The 17,648-nt window shown below is 40.1% G+C and overlaps 1 protein-coding gene across 1 annotated transcript; it reads left to right on the top strand.

Annotated features, from left to right (window-relative positions):
- The first annotated feature begins 1,100 nt into the window (after positions 1-1,100).
- On the top strand, positions 1,101-17,528 carry LOC121581594 (neurturin-like). Its single transcript, XM_041897092.1, has 3 exons — positions 1,101-1,199; positions 15,555-15,888; positions 16,733-17,528. The coding sequence occupies exons 2-3, from the start codon at positions 15,582-15,584 to the stop codon at positions 17,212-17,214; spliced, it is 789 nt and encodes a 262-aa protein (XP_041753026.1). The 5' UTR covers positions 1,101-1,199; positions 15,555-15,581; the 3' UTR covers positions 17,215-17,528.
- The last annotated feature ends 120 nt before the right edge of the window (positions 17,529-17,648 follow it).

Here is a 17,648-nt window from a genome sequence, read left to right on the forward strand (position 1 = left end):
TCCCAAACCTTAACTCTTACCTTAACCATTCTGAGTTAATGCCTAACCTTAAGAATTTGGAGTTAATGCCTGAACTTAACCCTAACCTTAACAATTCAGTGTTAATGCCTAAACTTAACCTTAAACACATTGAAATTTGACGTTTGGAACAACTTCAAAATTGTAGAGCTGGTAGTAGCCCTACTTGGCCCAGCAGGTCAACACTGTTTAACCTGAGAGAGGTGATACCTGCCTGGGATTACCTCTCTCTATTCAGGTGTAGAGCAGCCTCCCAACCCACATGGTTGAGAAACACTGCTAGTGTAGCCTGGGTACCAGTCTGTTTGTGCCATGATATCACAAAACAGATCTAAAACCAGGTTACTGCCAGTGCTGGGCTGGAACAAAACGAGAGGTGACATGTACATGGGATTCTCTCATTTTCTCTCTGCACAGAGCTTCCCTCACAACTCTTTTAGAGCTAGCCCTGGTACCAGTCTGTTTGTGCCATCATGCCATCATGTTTGGCATGGCAAGGCGTTGACATGGTAGCTCAAACAGACCTGGGACCAGGCTACATTAGAGCTGGGCTGGAACAAAAGCCTGACCAGGATTAAAGACCACAGGTCTAGAGGCTTACTGTGCCCTGTGGCTTCTTAACCCTGAGACAGAGGTGGCTTTGCTTGGCATTGACACTGAATATACTACTTAATTTTTTTGATTACTTCACTGATCACTTAACAAGGAAGTGCTACACTCCAAAAAGGAAGTAAAAACAGGTGCTCTTTCATTCCCACCATTTGATGCTGATAATTAGCGGTTTCTTTTTACAGCCATTTGGAGATGTACAGTATATACAGCGTAGTAAAATGAGCAGTGAAGTAAAACAAAGTGAAACTGAGCTAAATTCAGTCTGGATGCTACAGTAGGCAAGAGGTGTGTAGGCCTACACCCTCAGCCTGTCCATCCCACCCCACACAGCTAGCCCTTAACCTACCAATCCCAGGTGTTAACCCACGTGAGCGTAGATAAACCAGGAGGCATTAGCGGGTAATCCAGCCCTGATCTTTGGAGTATGTCCCCGTTTCCTTCAGAATCTACAGAACAGCTACTGTCTATCTCTAGCCCTTACCTTACCTCATGCCTTCTGATGCTCAACATACAGGGAAAACAGGGACAGGGAAGACAGGGCTTTTCACTGCAACACGGAAGTAAAAACAGTAGGTAGTCTTTGTATTTCATATTAATAGTTGTCAATAGGTTGATATGTTCTCTTTTTAGTCAGTACATTTGGAAATTTACAGAGTAGTGTGTGTGTGTGTGTTTGTGTGTAAAGGATCATGGTTAGCAGTAGCAGACACTCAACAGTACATAGTACTTGGGCCTCTCTCTCTCTCACTGTTAGACCAGTAGCATTACTGAACTATCTATCAAGGAACTACCATAGGCTATGTTTATTTATACAATGGGTGGGTCTAATCCTGAATGCTGATTTGTTTAAAACCGCATTCCAGCCAGTGTCTATTACACAAGTTACCACAGGCTAAATCTATGACATTAAAATGCCTATTTACTTCAATCTGTGCGCAATCCACTGTCTCATCAGCCCAGCCAGGCAATTTTTTTATTTGATCTCCACTATAAAAGCATCTAGACATCTCACATTTCTTTTAGACTAACATTTAGTTTTCAACAGCGGAGATTTGTATAAACCTTGCTGTCTATCTCTCTGACATTTGCAACATTGTTTCAATATTCAAATTCGATCTCGAGCTGTTCAATAGTAATCAACGTGTTGGGATTCGGGACGAGACAGACAGGCAGGCAGCTTTACTCAGCCAGTCTAAATCATGAATCAGCTGGCATCATTTTTAAGGATATATACAAAGAAATGTCAATTGAAAAAAAGGTAAAACGAAACAAAGTGCAGCTAGTTTGCAGTCTTTCCAGCTTAAATTTGAAGTGATTGTGTTAGCTGTGTTGTTGACTAGCTCCTCTAAACAACAGTGTCCTGACGAGAGAGCACATTTTCTATGCCAGGCGAAATCGTGCCTCATTAGCTCATTGTTATGGATGTATCCAAATAAATATCACCAGAAAACAGCTTAAACAAATGCAAATGCAGCTACTATTGTTATTCTGACTGCACTGTTCAACGTGACTGTATGTTAGCCGTAGTTGGCTAGCTAGCAAGCAAGGGATAAGAACATTGCCAGCCAGTATGGCAATGGAACATTTAGAGCGAACGGCTGGGTCGCGTACATACAGTACCAGTCAAATGTTTGGACACACCTACTCATAAAAGGGTTTTTCTTTATTTTTACTATTTTCTACATTGTAGAATAATAGTGAAGACATCAAAACTATGAAATAACACATATGGTATCATGTAGTCACCAAAAAAGTGAGAACCAGTTTCATTTTAGCACTTTATGGTTTTTGCGACTGCACTTGAAGAAACTTTCAAAGTTCCGTATTTACTTCATGTCTTAAAGTAATGTTGTTTCTCTTTGCTTATTTGAGCTGTTCTTTCCATAATATTGACTTGGTCTTTTACCAAATAGGCTATCTTCTGTATACCCCCGTACCTTGTCACAACACAACTGATTGGCTCAAACGCATTACGAAGGAAAGAAATTCCACAAATGAACACAAAGGCACATCTGTTAATTGGAATGCATTCCAGGTGACTACCTCATGAAGCTCTTTTTTTGCTGAGTTTATGTCAATCATTATTTGAATATGTTGGTAACCCATTGTATAAAAGCGATAATGCCCTCGAAGACGGTGTTTGGAGGATATATTGGCACGGTAATAGCAACTTAATAAAATTACAACTTTAGTTGGATGATTGGTGGCCCAATTATCTTCTTTGATCATTCAATAAGAATGGCACTTCTATCATTCATACACACAGCAGCCTTTGAAACACTCGGTTTGTTATTTCTGACTAAAACATAACCAATATTCGTTAAATATAAATACAGAACTTGTTTTTGCGTGGACTCCGCGACTCAGTTAACTTTTAACAGCTAGGACCGCTATTTCTTGTCCCAGAATCCCGCTTAACAGACAGGTTGAAGCCTGCTTGACAGAGCCACTAAGCTGCTAGCCATCAAGCTAACAAAGTTAGTCCCAGATGAGTTTTGCAATGGAGCCCTCTTTGTCTGGAGAAATAAATTAACGGTTCCAGCGCTGCAGGAGCTGTATCTACTACGCTTTGTTTCGGGACAAACCGGATCACTCAGAGTTCCGATGCGGCAATTGTTTGCTTGCCGAAGATTATAGGCTTGATGTGGCTTCCTTGATCACGCAGGTTGCCAGCCTACGTAAGAAACTGGGGAAAATGCAGAGTGGAATGTACCTGTGTCTGCGGCTGCAGTGCCTACTCCTACAATTTCGAAGTCGACGTCGGCAACCTTCCGTCCCTGCTCTGGATCAACCGGTGCTTCTCCATCTGTCGGAGGCTACACCAGGCGCCTGGAGCAACGGGCTCAAGTTATCCTGCCTCTCGCCTGTCCATAAAGGGTTCTCCGAATTCTGTGAAGAGTGGGAGTGGGCGGATTTCCTCGTCCTTCTCGCCAGCCGTGATTTTGGCCACCTCCGTGGTAAGAAATGTGACCGTTCCTGGTGCAAAAACAATGTCCTATCCCGGAGCTCGAGTAAATTACATTGCTAAGCTGCTCCCGAATGTACTACGTCAGGACATGGAAATCAATTCTATCGTAGTCCATGTGGTTTTTAATGACATTATGAAGGGCAGCTCTGAACAGTTGAAACTGGATTTTAAAGAGCTGATTGACTCTCTGCTAGACACAAATAAAAGACCCCATCATATCTGGCCCAGTGCCCTCTCTGAATCGTGGCGTTGAACACTTTAGCAGGATTCTTTCTCTTCACAACTCTTCACGACTTACCAATGACCCAAGCCCAGCTCAGTTAATCCCTACCATTGTGACGCTGAGTTGTCATAATGCTTCAGCAAATGTACATTATACCAGGGGCATTGGTAGACACAATGTAAGTAACCTAATTTATGTCCCTCTAACTTCCCTCAATGCCTCTGCTGATCCTACAGCTATTGTATGCAGTAATCATGTGTCTATGAACCAGATTTATACTGTTAGCACTGAGGCGGTGTGCCCAAGTAGGAAGTCCACTGTGTATAGCTCATCCTGCACTAACATAAATAACATGAGCCTATCTACTTCTGCTAAGCTTCCCAGTAAAGCAATGAAAACAAGTAAGCATCCCAGAAGAAAAGTGTTAAAAATATCCCACGTTAACTTATGTAGCTTAAGAAACAAGGTTCATTAAATTAATAATTTGCTAGTAACAGATGACATTCATATTCTATCTCTGAAACTCACTTAGATAATACCTTGGTGATACAGTGGTAGCAATACAACGGTATAACATTTACATAAAATACAGAAATGCCAATGGTGGAGGTGTTGCTGTTTATATTCAGAACCACATTCCTGTAAAGCTTAGAGAGGATATCATGTTAAATAGTGTTGAAGTAATATGGCTACAGGTTCATCTGCCTCACCTAAAGTCCATTATTGTGGGAAGCTGCTATAGACCACCAAGTGCTAACAGTCAGTATCTGGATAACATGTGTGAAATGCTTGATAATGTATGTGATATCAATAGAGAGGTATACTTTCTGAGTGATTTAAATATTGACTGGCTTTTATTAAGCTGCCCACTCAAGAAAAAGCTTCAAACTGTAACCAGTGCCTGCAACCTGGTTCAGGTTATCAGTCAACCTACCAGGGTAGTTACAAACAGCACAGCAATGAAATCATCAACATATATTGATCACATCTTTACTAATGATGCAGAAATTTGCTTGAAAGCAGTATCCAGATCCATCGGATGTAGTGATCACAATATAGTAGCCATATCTAGGAAAAACAAAGTTCCAAAGGCAGGGCCTACTATAGTGTATTAGAGAGTCATACAATACGTTTTGTAGTGATTCCTATGTTGTTGATGTAAATAATATGTGTTGGTCCATGGTGTGTAATGAGGAGCAAACAGACGCTGCCCTTGACACATTTATGAAATTGCTTATTCTAGTTACTAATAAGCATGCACCCATTAAGACAATGACTGTAAAAACTGTTAAATCCCTGTGGATTGATAAGGAATTGAAAAATTGTATGGTTGAGAGGGATGAGGCAAAAGGAATGGCAAATAAGTCTGGCTGCACAACCGATTGGCAAACATGTTGCAAACTGAATAAAAAGAAGAAGAAACTACACTATGAAACAAAGATAAATGACATAAAGCTTTAGAGCACCTTAAATGACATTTTGGGAATAAGGGCAAACTCAGCTCCATCATTCATTGAATCAGATGGATCATTCATCACAAAACCGACTGATATTGCCAACTACTTTAATGATTTTTTGATTGGCAAGATTTGCAAATTTAGGCATCATATGCCAGCAACAAACGCTGACACTACACATCCAAGTATATCTGACCAGATTATGAAAGATAAGCATTGTAATTTTGAATTCCGTAAAGTGAGTGTGGAAGAGGTGAATTTTTGTTGTTGTCTATCAACAATGACAAGCCACCAGGGTCTGACAACTTGGATGGAAAATTACTGAGTATAATAGCGGACGATATTGCCACTCCTATTTGCCATATTTTCAATATAAGCCTACTAGAAAGTGTGTGTGCCCCCAGGCCTGGAGGGAAACAAAAGTCATTCCGCTACCTAAGAATAGTAAAGCCCCCTTTACTGGCTCAAATAGCCGACCAATCAGCCTGTTACCAACCCTTAGTAAACATTTTGAAAAAAATGTGTTTGACCAGATACAATGCTATTTTACAGTAAACAAATTGACAATCAGCACGCTTCTAGGGAAGGACATTCAACAAGCACAGCACTTACACAAATGACTGATGATTGGCTGAGAGAAATTGATGATAAAAAGATTGTGGGGGCTGTTTTGTTAGACTTCAGTGCGGCTTTGACATTATCGATCATAGTCTGCTGCTGGAAAGCGTATGTGTTATGGCTTTACACCCCCTGCTATATTGTGGATACAGAGTTACCTGTCTAACAGAACACAAAGGGTGTTCTTTAATGGAAACCACGCCAACATAATCCAGGTAGAATCAGGAATTCCCCAGGGCAACTGTCTAGGCCCCTTACTTTTTTCAATCTTTACTAACGACATGCCACTGACTTTGAGTAAAGCCAGTGTGTCTATGTATGCAGATGACTCAACACTATACACGTCAGCTACTACAGTGACTGAAATGACTGCAACACTTAACAAAGAGCTGCAGTTAGTTTCAGAGTGGGTGGCTAGGAATAAGTTAGTCCTAAATATTTCTAAAACTAAAAGCATTTTATTTGGGACAAATCATTCACTAAAACCTAAACCTCAACTAAATATTATAATAAATAATGTGGAAATTGAGCAAGTTGAGGTGAGTAAACTGCTTGGAGTAACCCTGGATTGTAAACTGTCATGGTCAAAACATGTTGATACAACAGTAGCTAAGATGGGGAGAAGTCTGTCCACAATAAAGCACTGCTCTACCTTCTTAACAGCACAATCAACAAGGCAGGTCCTACAGGCCCTAGTTTTGTCACACCTGGACTACTGTTCAGTCGTGTGGTCAGGTGCCACAAAAAGGGACTTAGGAAAATTGCAATTGGCTCAGAACAGGACAGCACGGCTGGCCCTTGGATGTATACAGAGAGCTAACATTAATAATATGCATGTCAACCTCTTCTGTCTCAAAGTGGAGGAGAGATTGAATTCATCACTACTTGTATTTATGAGAGGTATTGACATGTTGAATGCACCAAGCTGTCTGTTTGAACTACTGGCTCACAGCTCGGACACCCATGCATACCCCACAAGACATGCCACAAGAGGTCTCTTCACAGTCCCCAAGTCCAGAACAAACTATGGAAGGCACACAATAGTACATATAGCCATGACTACATGGAACTCTATTCCACATCAAGTAACTGATGCAAGCAGTAAAATTTGATTTAAAAAAAAACCAGATACAAATACACATTATGGAACAGCGGGGACTGTGAAGCAACACAAACATAGTCACACACACATGCATAGACACACACGATAACATACGCACTATACACACACATACACATGGATTTTGTATTTTAGATATGTGGCAGTGGTGGAGGAGCGGCCTGAGGGCACACGGTGTGTTGTGAAATCTGTGAATGCATTGTAATGTTTTTAAAATTGTATAACTGCCTTAATTTTGCTGGACCCCAGGAATAGTAGCCGCTGCCTTGGCAGCAGCTAATGGGGATCCATAATAAATACAAATACAAATACTATTCACAATAATCAGATTATTGTGTGCATGCTCAGTGCCGGCCATATTCCTCTTGGTCAGTCACCGGGATCGGCTCGTAACACCAGCCACACTACACGATAAAGGCAAAAAAATAAACGTAACACTGCAAGAACTTTGTCGGAGCCTACCACGTAGTGGTACTTAATCAGCAGACCTAGACCCTGTCACCCTGAAGAGCCAAGATGTCCGACAATCGTTTACCCACACGACTTGAACATGTTTACCCACACGACCTGATGAGTAAGATGCTAATTGTTTTATTCTAGATGATTCTGACTGAGACTGGAGCATTCAGGTCCTATTGGGTAAATATGATGCATCCCAATTGGCACCGTATTCCCTATATAGTGCACTCCCTGGTCAAAAGTAGTGCACTATAAAGGGAATAGGGTGCCATTTGGGATGCACCCTACGACTCCATTCCTGTGTAATTACATAATGAATATTACTTATTGATAGCATATGAAAACAATGATATCACTGTTCGCTAAATTTATTATAACTGGCTCCGTCTGTTCGGAATTAGAATGTGTTTATCATATTCAGAGAGCAAGCAAACAGAGACAACTAAACTCTTGGGTGACACACATTGGTGCCGCTTCAAAACCCAAAGCAAAAGGGTTTCCATCATTTTAAGCTATTAAATAATGTAATTGTACTGCAATAATGATACTTCTCTAATACTACTTATCTGAAGCAGGCGGTTGACCTGCTTCTGTTTTGTGGGTGGCACTGTGTGCTGTTTTCGAAGGACGGGTTCCTGGCCTCTCGGGGGGCCTAGGGATCTGTGGGGACAGGGGTGGTATGCCGATCACTGGGATGACAACCCAACTTGGGATGGGGAGGGGCTTTAGCGGGGGGAATAGTGGAGAACAATTGGAGGGTTACTTAGTAGCAATGCAAATATCATGGTACAGTTGTATGGACACTCAATCACTATGGTATTTTTTATTGGTAAATTTACAAACATATATTATGATAAATAGATTTGAAACTTGTATCTCATTATGGTAAGTGGTGAAATAAGTATAGGCAGTTATAATTGTATAACAAAAGAAGAACAATATTTACATGGCTCAAAGAGAAGGAATATAATATCTATTGTTTACAGGAAACTCATTCAACAATTCTAGATGAAGTTGTGTGGGAAAAGGGGGGGGGGGGATATACTTCTCCCATGGGCAAAGAAACTCAAAAGGGGTGATGATATTAATTAACAGTAATTTCGTTCCGAATGTGCAAATTGTCCAAACAGGTCCGCAAGGTAGATGGATGATTTTAAATATGTTATTGGACCATAAACAGATATGGCTCATTAACCTTTATGGACCAAATAATGATGATGCACACTTATTTGACAATATACATAATACATTTTAAACCCTGCACGCAATACAAGACTATATTATTATGGTGGGAGATTATAATATTGTTTTAAATAGCTCTTAAGGAAATCATGAATGCCATGGATACATTAGAACTAGTAGATATATTGAGGCTTAAATATCCTGACCTAGTGAGATATACATGGCGGAGACTAAATCAAGCTAGTTGTCTTGACTTCTTTCTTATGTCATTCTCGTTGGCACCAAAAGTTTAAAAAGTGTTGATAGGGGACAGAATGTGGGCGGACCATTATATAATTGGCATATACATTACTCTTACTGAATTTCCACGAGGGCGAGGATTTGTAAATTTAATCAAAGCCTATTGGATGATAACTTGTTTTTAACTAGGACAGAGGAATTTATTTTTTCAACATAGCATAGGTACAGCAAATCCCCTTATTGTATGGTACACTTTTAAATGTGCCTTTAGAGGCCATGCAATTCAGTACTCATCTCGAAAACAAAATTTAGGTCAAAAGAGTCCATACTAACAAAGGAAATATAAGGTCTAACAGACCAGATAGATATCAATAAAAACTGTAACATAGAGGCTCAGAATAAATTAGAGAAAAAACTAGAAGAAATTGAGAAACTTATTCAAGAAAGATCAAATGTAATATATTATAAAAATAAAGCAAACTGGATGGAATATTGGGAAAAATGCACCAAATTATTTTTTTATCTTCAACATAGAAATGCTACCAAAAATAATTGACTGAAACTGGTTACAAATGACGGAGTCACCCGTGATTCACCAAATTATATTTTGAAGGAGGAAGCAAAGTACTTTAAGAATATGTTTTCATTTCTGCAATAATAATAAGGTCCCCCTGTAGCTCAGTTGGTAGAGCATGGCGCTTGCAACGCCAGGGTTGTGGTTTTGTTTCCCACGGGGGGCCAGTATGAAATGTATGCACTCACTAACTGTAAGTCGCTCTGGATAAGAGCGTCTGCTAAATGACTAAAATGTAAAATGTAAATTTCAGTCGCCTCCATCTCCTCTAACTGAAGCTAATTGTAGGGATTTTCTTTTCTATTGATAATGTAAAATTAACAGCCATACAGAAAGACTCATGTGAAGGTGAAATTACAGAGGAGGAACTTCTGGATGCAATTAAATACTTTAAGTCCGGGAAAACTCCAGGGTTGGATGGTATACCAAACCTTTTTTGTTATTCTCAGAGGACCATTATTAGCATGTTTTAACCATTATCAGACACTCAAGAAGAAGGTCTGATTTAATTATTACTGAAACAGGATACAAGTGGGAAATATAAAGATCCAGTCCATTTAAAAAATTGGAGGCCACTTACACTTCAGTGTTGTGATGCAAAAATTCTAGCAAAATGTATAGAGCATAGACTTAAAAGAGGAATTGTCAGACATTGTTCATTCTAATCTGACAGGTTTTTTTATATGGACGATACATTGGAGATAATGTAAGGCAAGTACTGGAAACAATAGAACACTATAAAACATCTGGGAAACCAGGCCTACTATTCATAGCAGACTTTGAAAAGGCATTTGATAAAGTACGACTGGAGTTTATATATAAAGCCCTGGAGCATTTCAATTTTGGAGGATCTCTTATAAAATTGGTTAAAATCATGTATAGTAACCCTAGGTGTAAAATGGTAAATAATGGCTATTTCTCCGAAATGTTTAAACTGTCAAGAGGAGTAAAACAAGGTTGTCCACTATCAATATATCTATTTATTATGGCCATCGAAATATTAGCTATTAAAATCAGATCCAACAATAATATCAAGGGATTAGAACTCCAGGGCTTAAAAACAAAGGTGTCATTGTACACTGATGATTCATGTTTCCTTTTAAATCCAAAACTTGAATCCCTCCACAGCCTCATAGAGGATCTAGATACATTTTCTAAACTCTCTGGATTACAACCAAATTATAATAAATGTACTATATCATGTATTGGATCACTACAAAAATAAAAAAAATTACATTACAATGTAGTTTACCAATAAAATGGTCTGATGGTGATGTGGATATACTCGGAATACATATCACAAATTAAATAAATGATCTCACTCCAAAACATTTAAAAAGAAATGTAGCAAAAATAGATACGATCTTGCTACCATGAAAGGTAAATACATGTCTATTTGTGGAAAAATCACCCTGATTAACTCTTTGGTATTATCCCAGTTTACCTATTTGCTTAAGGACTTTCCTACGTCTACAGAAAGTTTTTTAAATTATATGAGAAAAAAATATTCCATTTTATTTGAAACGGCAAGCCAGACAAAATTAAACGGGCCTATTTATATAATGAATATGAATTCGGAGGACAGAAATTATTAAATATTAAAGCATTAGACCTATCACTAAAAGCTTCAGTCATACAAATGTTATACTTAAATCCGAACTGGTTCTCTAGCAAATTAGTAAGATTGTCTCACCCCATGTTCAAGAATGGCCTTTTTCCCTTTATTCAGATTACAACCTCTCACTTTCAGTTATTTGAAAAGGAAATCATCTCCCAAATATCACTATTTTTAAAACAAGCCATAGAAATGTGGTTTTAATTTCAATTTAATCCTCCAAAAACGACAGAACAAATAATGCAGCAAATATTGTGGTTAAACTCAAATATACTAACTGATAAAAAAACATATTTTTTGGAAAAATGCTTTAATAAAGGTATAATCTTTGTAAATGATATCATAGGTAGGACTGGTGGAGTTATGTCGCACATGCAGCTAAAAAAACCATCTGGAAATGTCTGTTCTACCCAAAATTACAACCAAATAATTGCAGCATTACCGCAAAAATGGAAGAGGAAAGTGGAAGTGGGAAAAGTAAGGAACTTACTGTCGGCCCTGCATTAAAGAACATAATTGGTTAAATAGAATTGTGATAAATAAAAAAGTATACCAGTTTCATTTAAGGACCAAAGGATTGACAGCTGTCCCATATAGATAGCAAAATAGTTGGGAAGAGATTTGTGATGTACCAATTCCATGGCATAGTGTTCATGAACTGATATGCAAAACGACACCGGATTCAAAACGTAACATTTTTCAATTTAAATTATTATACAAAATTCTTGCTACCAATATAATGTTATTTATATGGGGGATAGAATCTTCCCAGCTCTGCAGATTTTGCTGTGAAGAGACAGAATCATTAGATCATTTGTTTTGGTACTGTCCATTTGTATCTTGTTTTTGGTCACAGGTCCAGGAATGGCTGAAGGATTGCAATATTTACCTGGAGCTAACCCTGCAGATAGCACTACTGGGTGATCTGAAAAGTCATAGTCAATCGATCAATAATATAATAATACTTTTAGCAAAAATGTTTATTTACAATCTGTAGAAACAATGAGAATAGAAAGTTTCAGAACTTTTGTGAAACATCACAGTATAGTTGAAAAATATTTGGCAAATAGAAATCCAATATGGATGGTGTTAAGAGATAGATGGGAGGTGTTTAATGGAACTGAAGGATGGGACTAATAACAACTAACAACAACTAATAACAACAAGATAACTAATGTAAAGAATACTGTGTCCATAATAAGTATATAGGTTATAGGTTGAGAGCTTTTGTGAAAGAGCAGAGTTAGAAAGATATGGCATACAGAAGCAAACCGGATGGACATCATGAAAATGATTGGAGAGGTTGAGGGTAGAGGAAATTCAGGAGTAAAAACAAACAAAATATAATTATTGTAAAATTGACTGTGTCCATAAAATGTATATAGTATGTATAAGCTGGAAGTAGAGGCCTAAGCGTTGTTGTTCACTAGTTTACTCCAATTAGGGAAGGGGTGGTGGGGTTGGAAAGTACTAAAGGGAAATATTTTTATAAAAAGGATATTTGTATATATATGTGTGTATTTATATGTATGTATGTGTATATGTATGTGTATGTATGTATGTGTATATATATATATATATTTGCATGCAAAAAATCCATATGGGGGATTTGAAGTGATGCAGACAATTACATTGATGGAAGTTACAATCTATCTGCAATATTAAAGCTGATCTACCCCCCTCAAAAATATATATATATATTTTAAAAAAAATACTTATCTTTATCCAATTAGCCTTGACCCTGTGTGAGGCCACAATGCCTGTTCAATTACATCTCCGCTATATATTATTATATGTGAGCCTTTAGAGCTTCCACCTATGGAGTGTGTCGGTTGAGTTGGACTTTACTTTAGCACAATTATCAAACTGCTGTCTTCTTCCATCCAACGCAACGCGCACACATACATCAGTCCTGACTTACGTTTCGTCCTCAGAGTGCAGTTATCTTATCCAGTCTGGCGAACCACTATAGAGAGACCTGGTCTGGATTTGCTCATAGTTACTGCCAGTTTACCGTTTCCTGGTCTGGCCTGGGGAAATGTTTAGCTTTTTGCTGTCAAGATAAAAAAAAAATACTAACTAACAAATGATGAGCTTGTATTGTACTATCCCTGTCTTGAGAGAGGTGGTAATTATTTTAAATTACAGCACCTACCGTAGCACTACAGTTCCTAACACTAAAGGAAGTAGAGGCTTGCATCTACTACAAGACCATGGTGCTTGCCTACGGAGCTGTGAGGGGAACGGGACCTCCTTACCTTCAGGCTCTGATCAGACCCTACACCCAAACGAGGGCACTACGTTCATCCACCTCTGGCCTGCTAGCCCCCTACCTCTACAGAAGCACAGTTCCCGCTCAGCCCAGTCAAAGCTATTCGCTGCTCTGGCACCCCAATGGTGGAACAAGCTCCCCCACAACACCAGGACAGCGGAGTCACTGACCACCTTCCGGAGACACTTGAAACCCTACCTCTTTAAAGAATACCTGGAATAGTATAAAAGTAATCCTTCTCCCAAAAATAATAATAATAATAATAATAATAGTGGTTGTCCCACTGGCTATCATAAGTTGAATGCACCAATTTGTAAGTCGCTCTGGATGTAAATGTAAATGTAAGTATAGGAGGGAGGAAGGAGGAGAGGGGTAACAGCTTGCTCATGTACAGTATACATAAACACATGTTCACTGAGGGACCTAGAGGCTATGTCCCAAATGGCAGCCTGTTCCCTACATGGTGCACTACTTTTGACCAGGGCCCATAAGAGCTTTGGTCAAAAGTAGTGGAATATACAGTATAGGGAATAGCGTGTCATTTGGGATGCACAACTGGATGTCTTGACATTGCAGCAGAACACCGTAGATGTGGCTTACAGAATCCTGTTGGAGAATAAATTATTTTCCATCTCTCTCTGGAAGCTCATGACTTATAACACACACCACATTCTTACATGACAACAAGTAATGTAGGATTATTTTGCAGATTGCAGACGGAACGCAAACTAACAGCTATTTTAATAGAGGCTGACACCAGTTACATTAAGCTGTCTGTTATTACAATGACTGTTGAGTTGAAGAATGAATCTCAGCTAGGTGAAAAGAGATGTACACTATAGATGAAGAAATAGAACAACAGTTAAGTCATTGTTCAGTCTAAAAAAACAAGGGATATTTTTCCATTTTAGACTAACAACAGTCTTCACACACTGTAGTGTAGCCAAACCTTGTAATAGCTCATGGGTCGTTCCAAGAAATGAGCGCCTTTTGCGTCCCTTTGATATTTTAAGTAGAAATTGTGCACCAATATTGAATTTTAAAAGCCTGCTATATTAAATGAAGTGCCCTTTAATATAGACCATATGGAGAATTCAATACATCTAAGTTCAGAATGTCCCTCTTCGTGGAAGATTTTAACCCACTTAATCCCAAAATGTATTCAAGTTTTCACCATCATTGTAAAGCCCTAGTTATTTTGTTGCTATGACAAAGTCATTTCTGAAGATATTATTTATTTCATGTGATCAGTGATTCATTTAAATCTATCCCTCATTTTAAGGTCAACCCTGTTACGTGAACTCAACTCTCGTTTTAATGTGGTGAAACTATTCCTTTTAAAATATTTTTTTCAAAAGAAACATTGAACATATGTAAAACCACAGTTTAAAAGCCGGTGAGCTGGTTATACTCTTTTTGGCCGTGTTCTAGTGTTTTGTGGTGGAAAAGTGAGCGGGTCGAACATAACATGTCAACCCAGGTACACATACACTACCAGTCAAGAGTTTGTACTGTAGATAGACAGGCTAGAAATGTTTTGTTGTTGTTGTGAAGCTTACTTTCAATTGCTCCTCCCTATTGCACACACCAAACTTCCATTCACCCTGTCACAAGGGGATTTATGTCTGTTTTAAGATGAAATCGTCAACCCTGTTACTTTATTTGGCACTTAATAGTCACTTACTATAAAAATTTATAATATTTAACCTCGAGATGGGACAACTTATTTTTTATGAAGTTCAACATGTGCTCTTTATGACAATGTTAAATTCGGACAAATCTTAAGTTTGTTGATCAAGTTACACTACCCAAAAGGGGTGGCAGGTACCTTAGTGGTTCTAATCCCCGAGCCGACTAGGTGAAAAATCTGTCGTGAGCAAGGCACTTAACCCTAATTGCGCCTGTGAGTCGCTCTGGATCTAAATGACAAAAAAAAAGAAAAAGAAGCCACCCAATTGGTGTAATTACCCTCATAGGATTCCCTGAGGTAAATATTTTACATGTTCACTGATTTAACAATGTGTTGTCTCTCTCTCTCTCTCTCTCTCTCTCTCTCTCTCTCTCTCTCTCTCTCTCTCTCTCTCTCTCTCTCTCTCTCTCTCTCTCTCTCTCTCTCTCTCTCTCTCTCTCTCTCTCTCTCTCTCTCTCTCTCTCTCTCTCTCTCTCTCTCTCTCTCTCTCTCTCTCTCTCTCTCAGAGTTTCAATGCTCCTCCACTTTCTAAGATGAAGTTATGGAAAGGTGCCACTTTTGTCTTCATGTTCTGTGGTGCGTTACAGTCCCTCCACCTTACTAGAAACATCATGGCTACTGCTGGACCTTCATCATCATCGTCGTTGTCATTGTCATCAAAATCATCATCAAAACCACAGTCGCTATCAGTGACAAAGCAAATACCACCACCACCGTTGTCATCATCATCATCACCATCATCATCACCACTATCATCATCATCTTCCTCGTCGTCCTGGATGAAGGCTGGTCTCCACAGAACAGTGCGGGCGGTAGACACCATCAGCTCTCTCTCCCAGTGTAAGTTAAGATAAACTGTTTTTGTCTCCCCAGCGACCAGGGTGTTTTAGATGAGGTGGCGTGGTGAGGGATTGTCGTGGCACTGACAGCGGGGCTTAGTGACTCTGGTTGCGTCCCAAATGGCACCCTATTCTCTATGATGTGCACTACTTTTGACCAGACCCCTATGGGCCCATGGCCCTAGTCAAACACAGCCAGTGTGTCGTTGACATAAGGACAGAGTCACGTCTTTATGCTTCACAATAACCTGCCATCACCTCACACATCACCTCATACCTCACTGCACTGCCAAGGGGTGGTAGGTTTAGAGTAGAAATAAAGCCAACCGGTAGTGCTATAGTTACTGTCGAACACATGAACCCTCAACACAGCTTTTTATGAGGCTTATAATGTGTAATGTATTCCTATGCAGCAATATAAAAAATACAAGAAGTTAGTATTGCTGAAAGTCACCTGAATGTGGAAGATGTTTCGGTTTGAGGCCTGAGGGGACTAATAGATAGTTGTGATCTCAAGCCTCCCTGTCCCTGTATCCTGTCCTGCCTGTATCTGTCTGTCTGCCTCACTTTAAACTGTTTACCGCTACCCTGCCCTGCGTGTCTCTCTCCCTGCCTCACTTTCATGACCCCTCTCCCTCTCCCTGCCTCTCTGTCCCTCTACCTGCCTCTCTCCCCCTACCCTGTCCTGCCTGTGTCTATCTCCCTGCCTCACTTTCCCTGCCTCTGAACCTCTACCTGACAGTTGTCTTTTTGTCTCCCCAGTGTCCCGTCTGCTTCACTGAACCCTGGTCTGTCTCCCTGCCCCTCTCTACCTCTATCTAACTGTTCTCTCTATGTCTCCTCAGTGTCCCACCTGCTCCAGAGCTTCACCGAGGGAGAGCTGAAGAAGGTGATCGGTACTCTGATGGACAGGAGTAGCAGGAGCAGGAGGAGGAGCGGCAAGAGCAGCAGGGAGGAGTTTCTGGAGAAGAGCCAGGAGAGCACCCAGAGGACTAAGAGAGCTAAGAGGAGGAGGAGGAGGTTAAAGCCGTGCTCTCTGCAGGAGGTGGAGGTGACGGTGGGAGAGCTGGGGCTGGGCTATGACAGCGACGAGACTCTCCTCTTCAGGTATTGCAGCGGCAGGTGCACCGCGCACCGACGCAACTATGACATCACCCTGGAACACATGAGGAGGGCGGGGCTCATTAAAAAGGGGAGGAGAGACAAGGTGCTGTACAGCCCGTGCTGTCAGCCAATCACGTACGAAAAGGATATCTCCTTCCTGGATAACAACAGTAGGTACCACACGGTGCAGGAAGTGTCGGCTCAGGAGTGTGGATGCGCCTGACCATGGGGAGGGGTGTATTGAACATTGAATAACGACCACATCCACTGAACCACCTGCTACTGTGATGCGCTCTGTCTGTCCCCATGAATACAGGGTACTGGGATGACAGCATAAGAGGATGATGTCTCGGTGTGGATACTTTTCAGGAGGGTGCAGCGTAATGAATGTATATGAATAGACAAAGTCATCAGCCACGTGACACCATTCATTCCTATGTGAAAACTCAATAGCGCATTGAAGCCAAATGAAGTCGGTTAAGATTGCGTCTCATGGATACATGACATGCGCAGTTTGAGCTACTCCAGGAAGTGATGTTGCAGGCTAGCTCAGTGCTGCCCCCTCTCATTGAGTAACTGAAGTTGAAAGCCGACCGGGGTACTGCAGGCTGTCATTAGCAACTAAATTATCCGTATAATTTCTTCTGTGTGCGATTT

Source organism: Coregonus clupeaformis, chromosome 14, assembly GCF_020615455.1.
Source record: "Coregonus clupeaformis isolate EN_2021a chromosome 14, ASM2061545v1, whole genome shotgun sequence".
Taxonomy (NCBI): Eukaryota; Metazoa; Chordata; class Actinopteri; order Salmoniformes; family Salmonidae; genus Coregonus; species Coregonus clupeaformis.

Bases quoted from the DNA above. Each gene is read 5' to 3' on its own strand.
- LOC121581594 (XM_041897092.1), top strand. From the start codon at position 15,582: ATGAAGTTATGGAAAGGTGCCACTTTTGTCTTCATGTTCTGTGGTGCG. The intron at 15,889-16,732 runs GTAAGTTAAGAT...ATGTCTCCTCAG, and splicing joins CATCAGCTCTCTCTCCCAGT to TGTCCCACCTGCTCCAGAGC.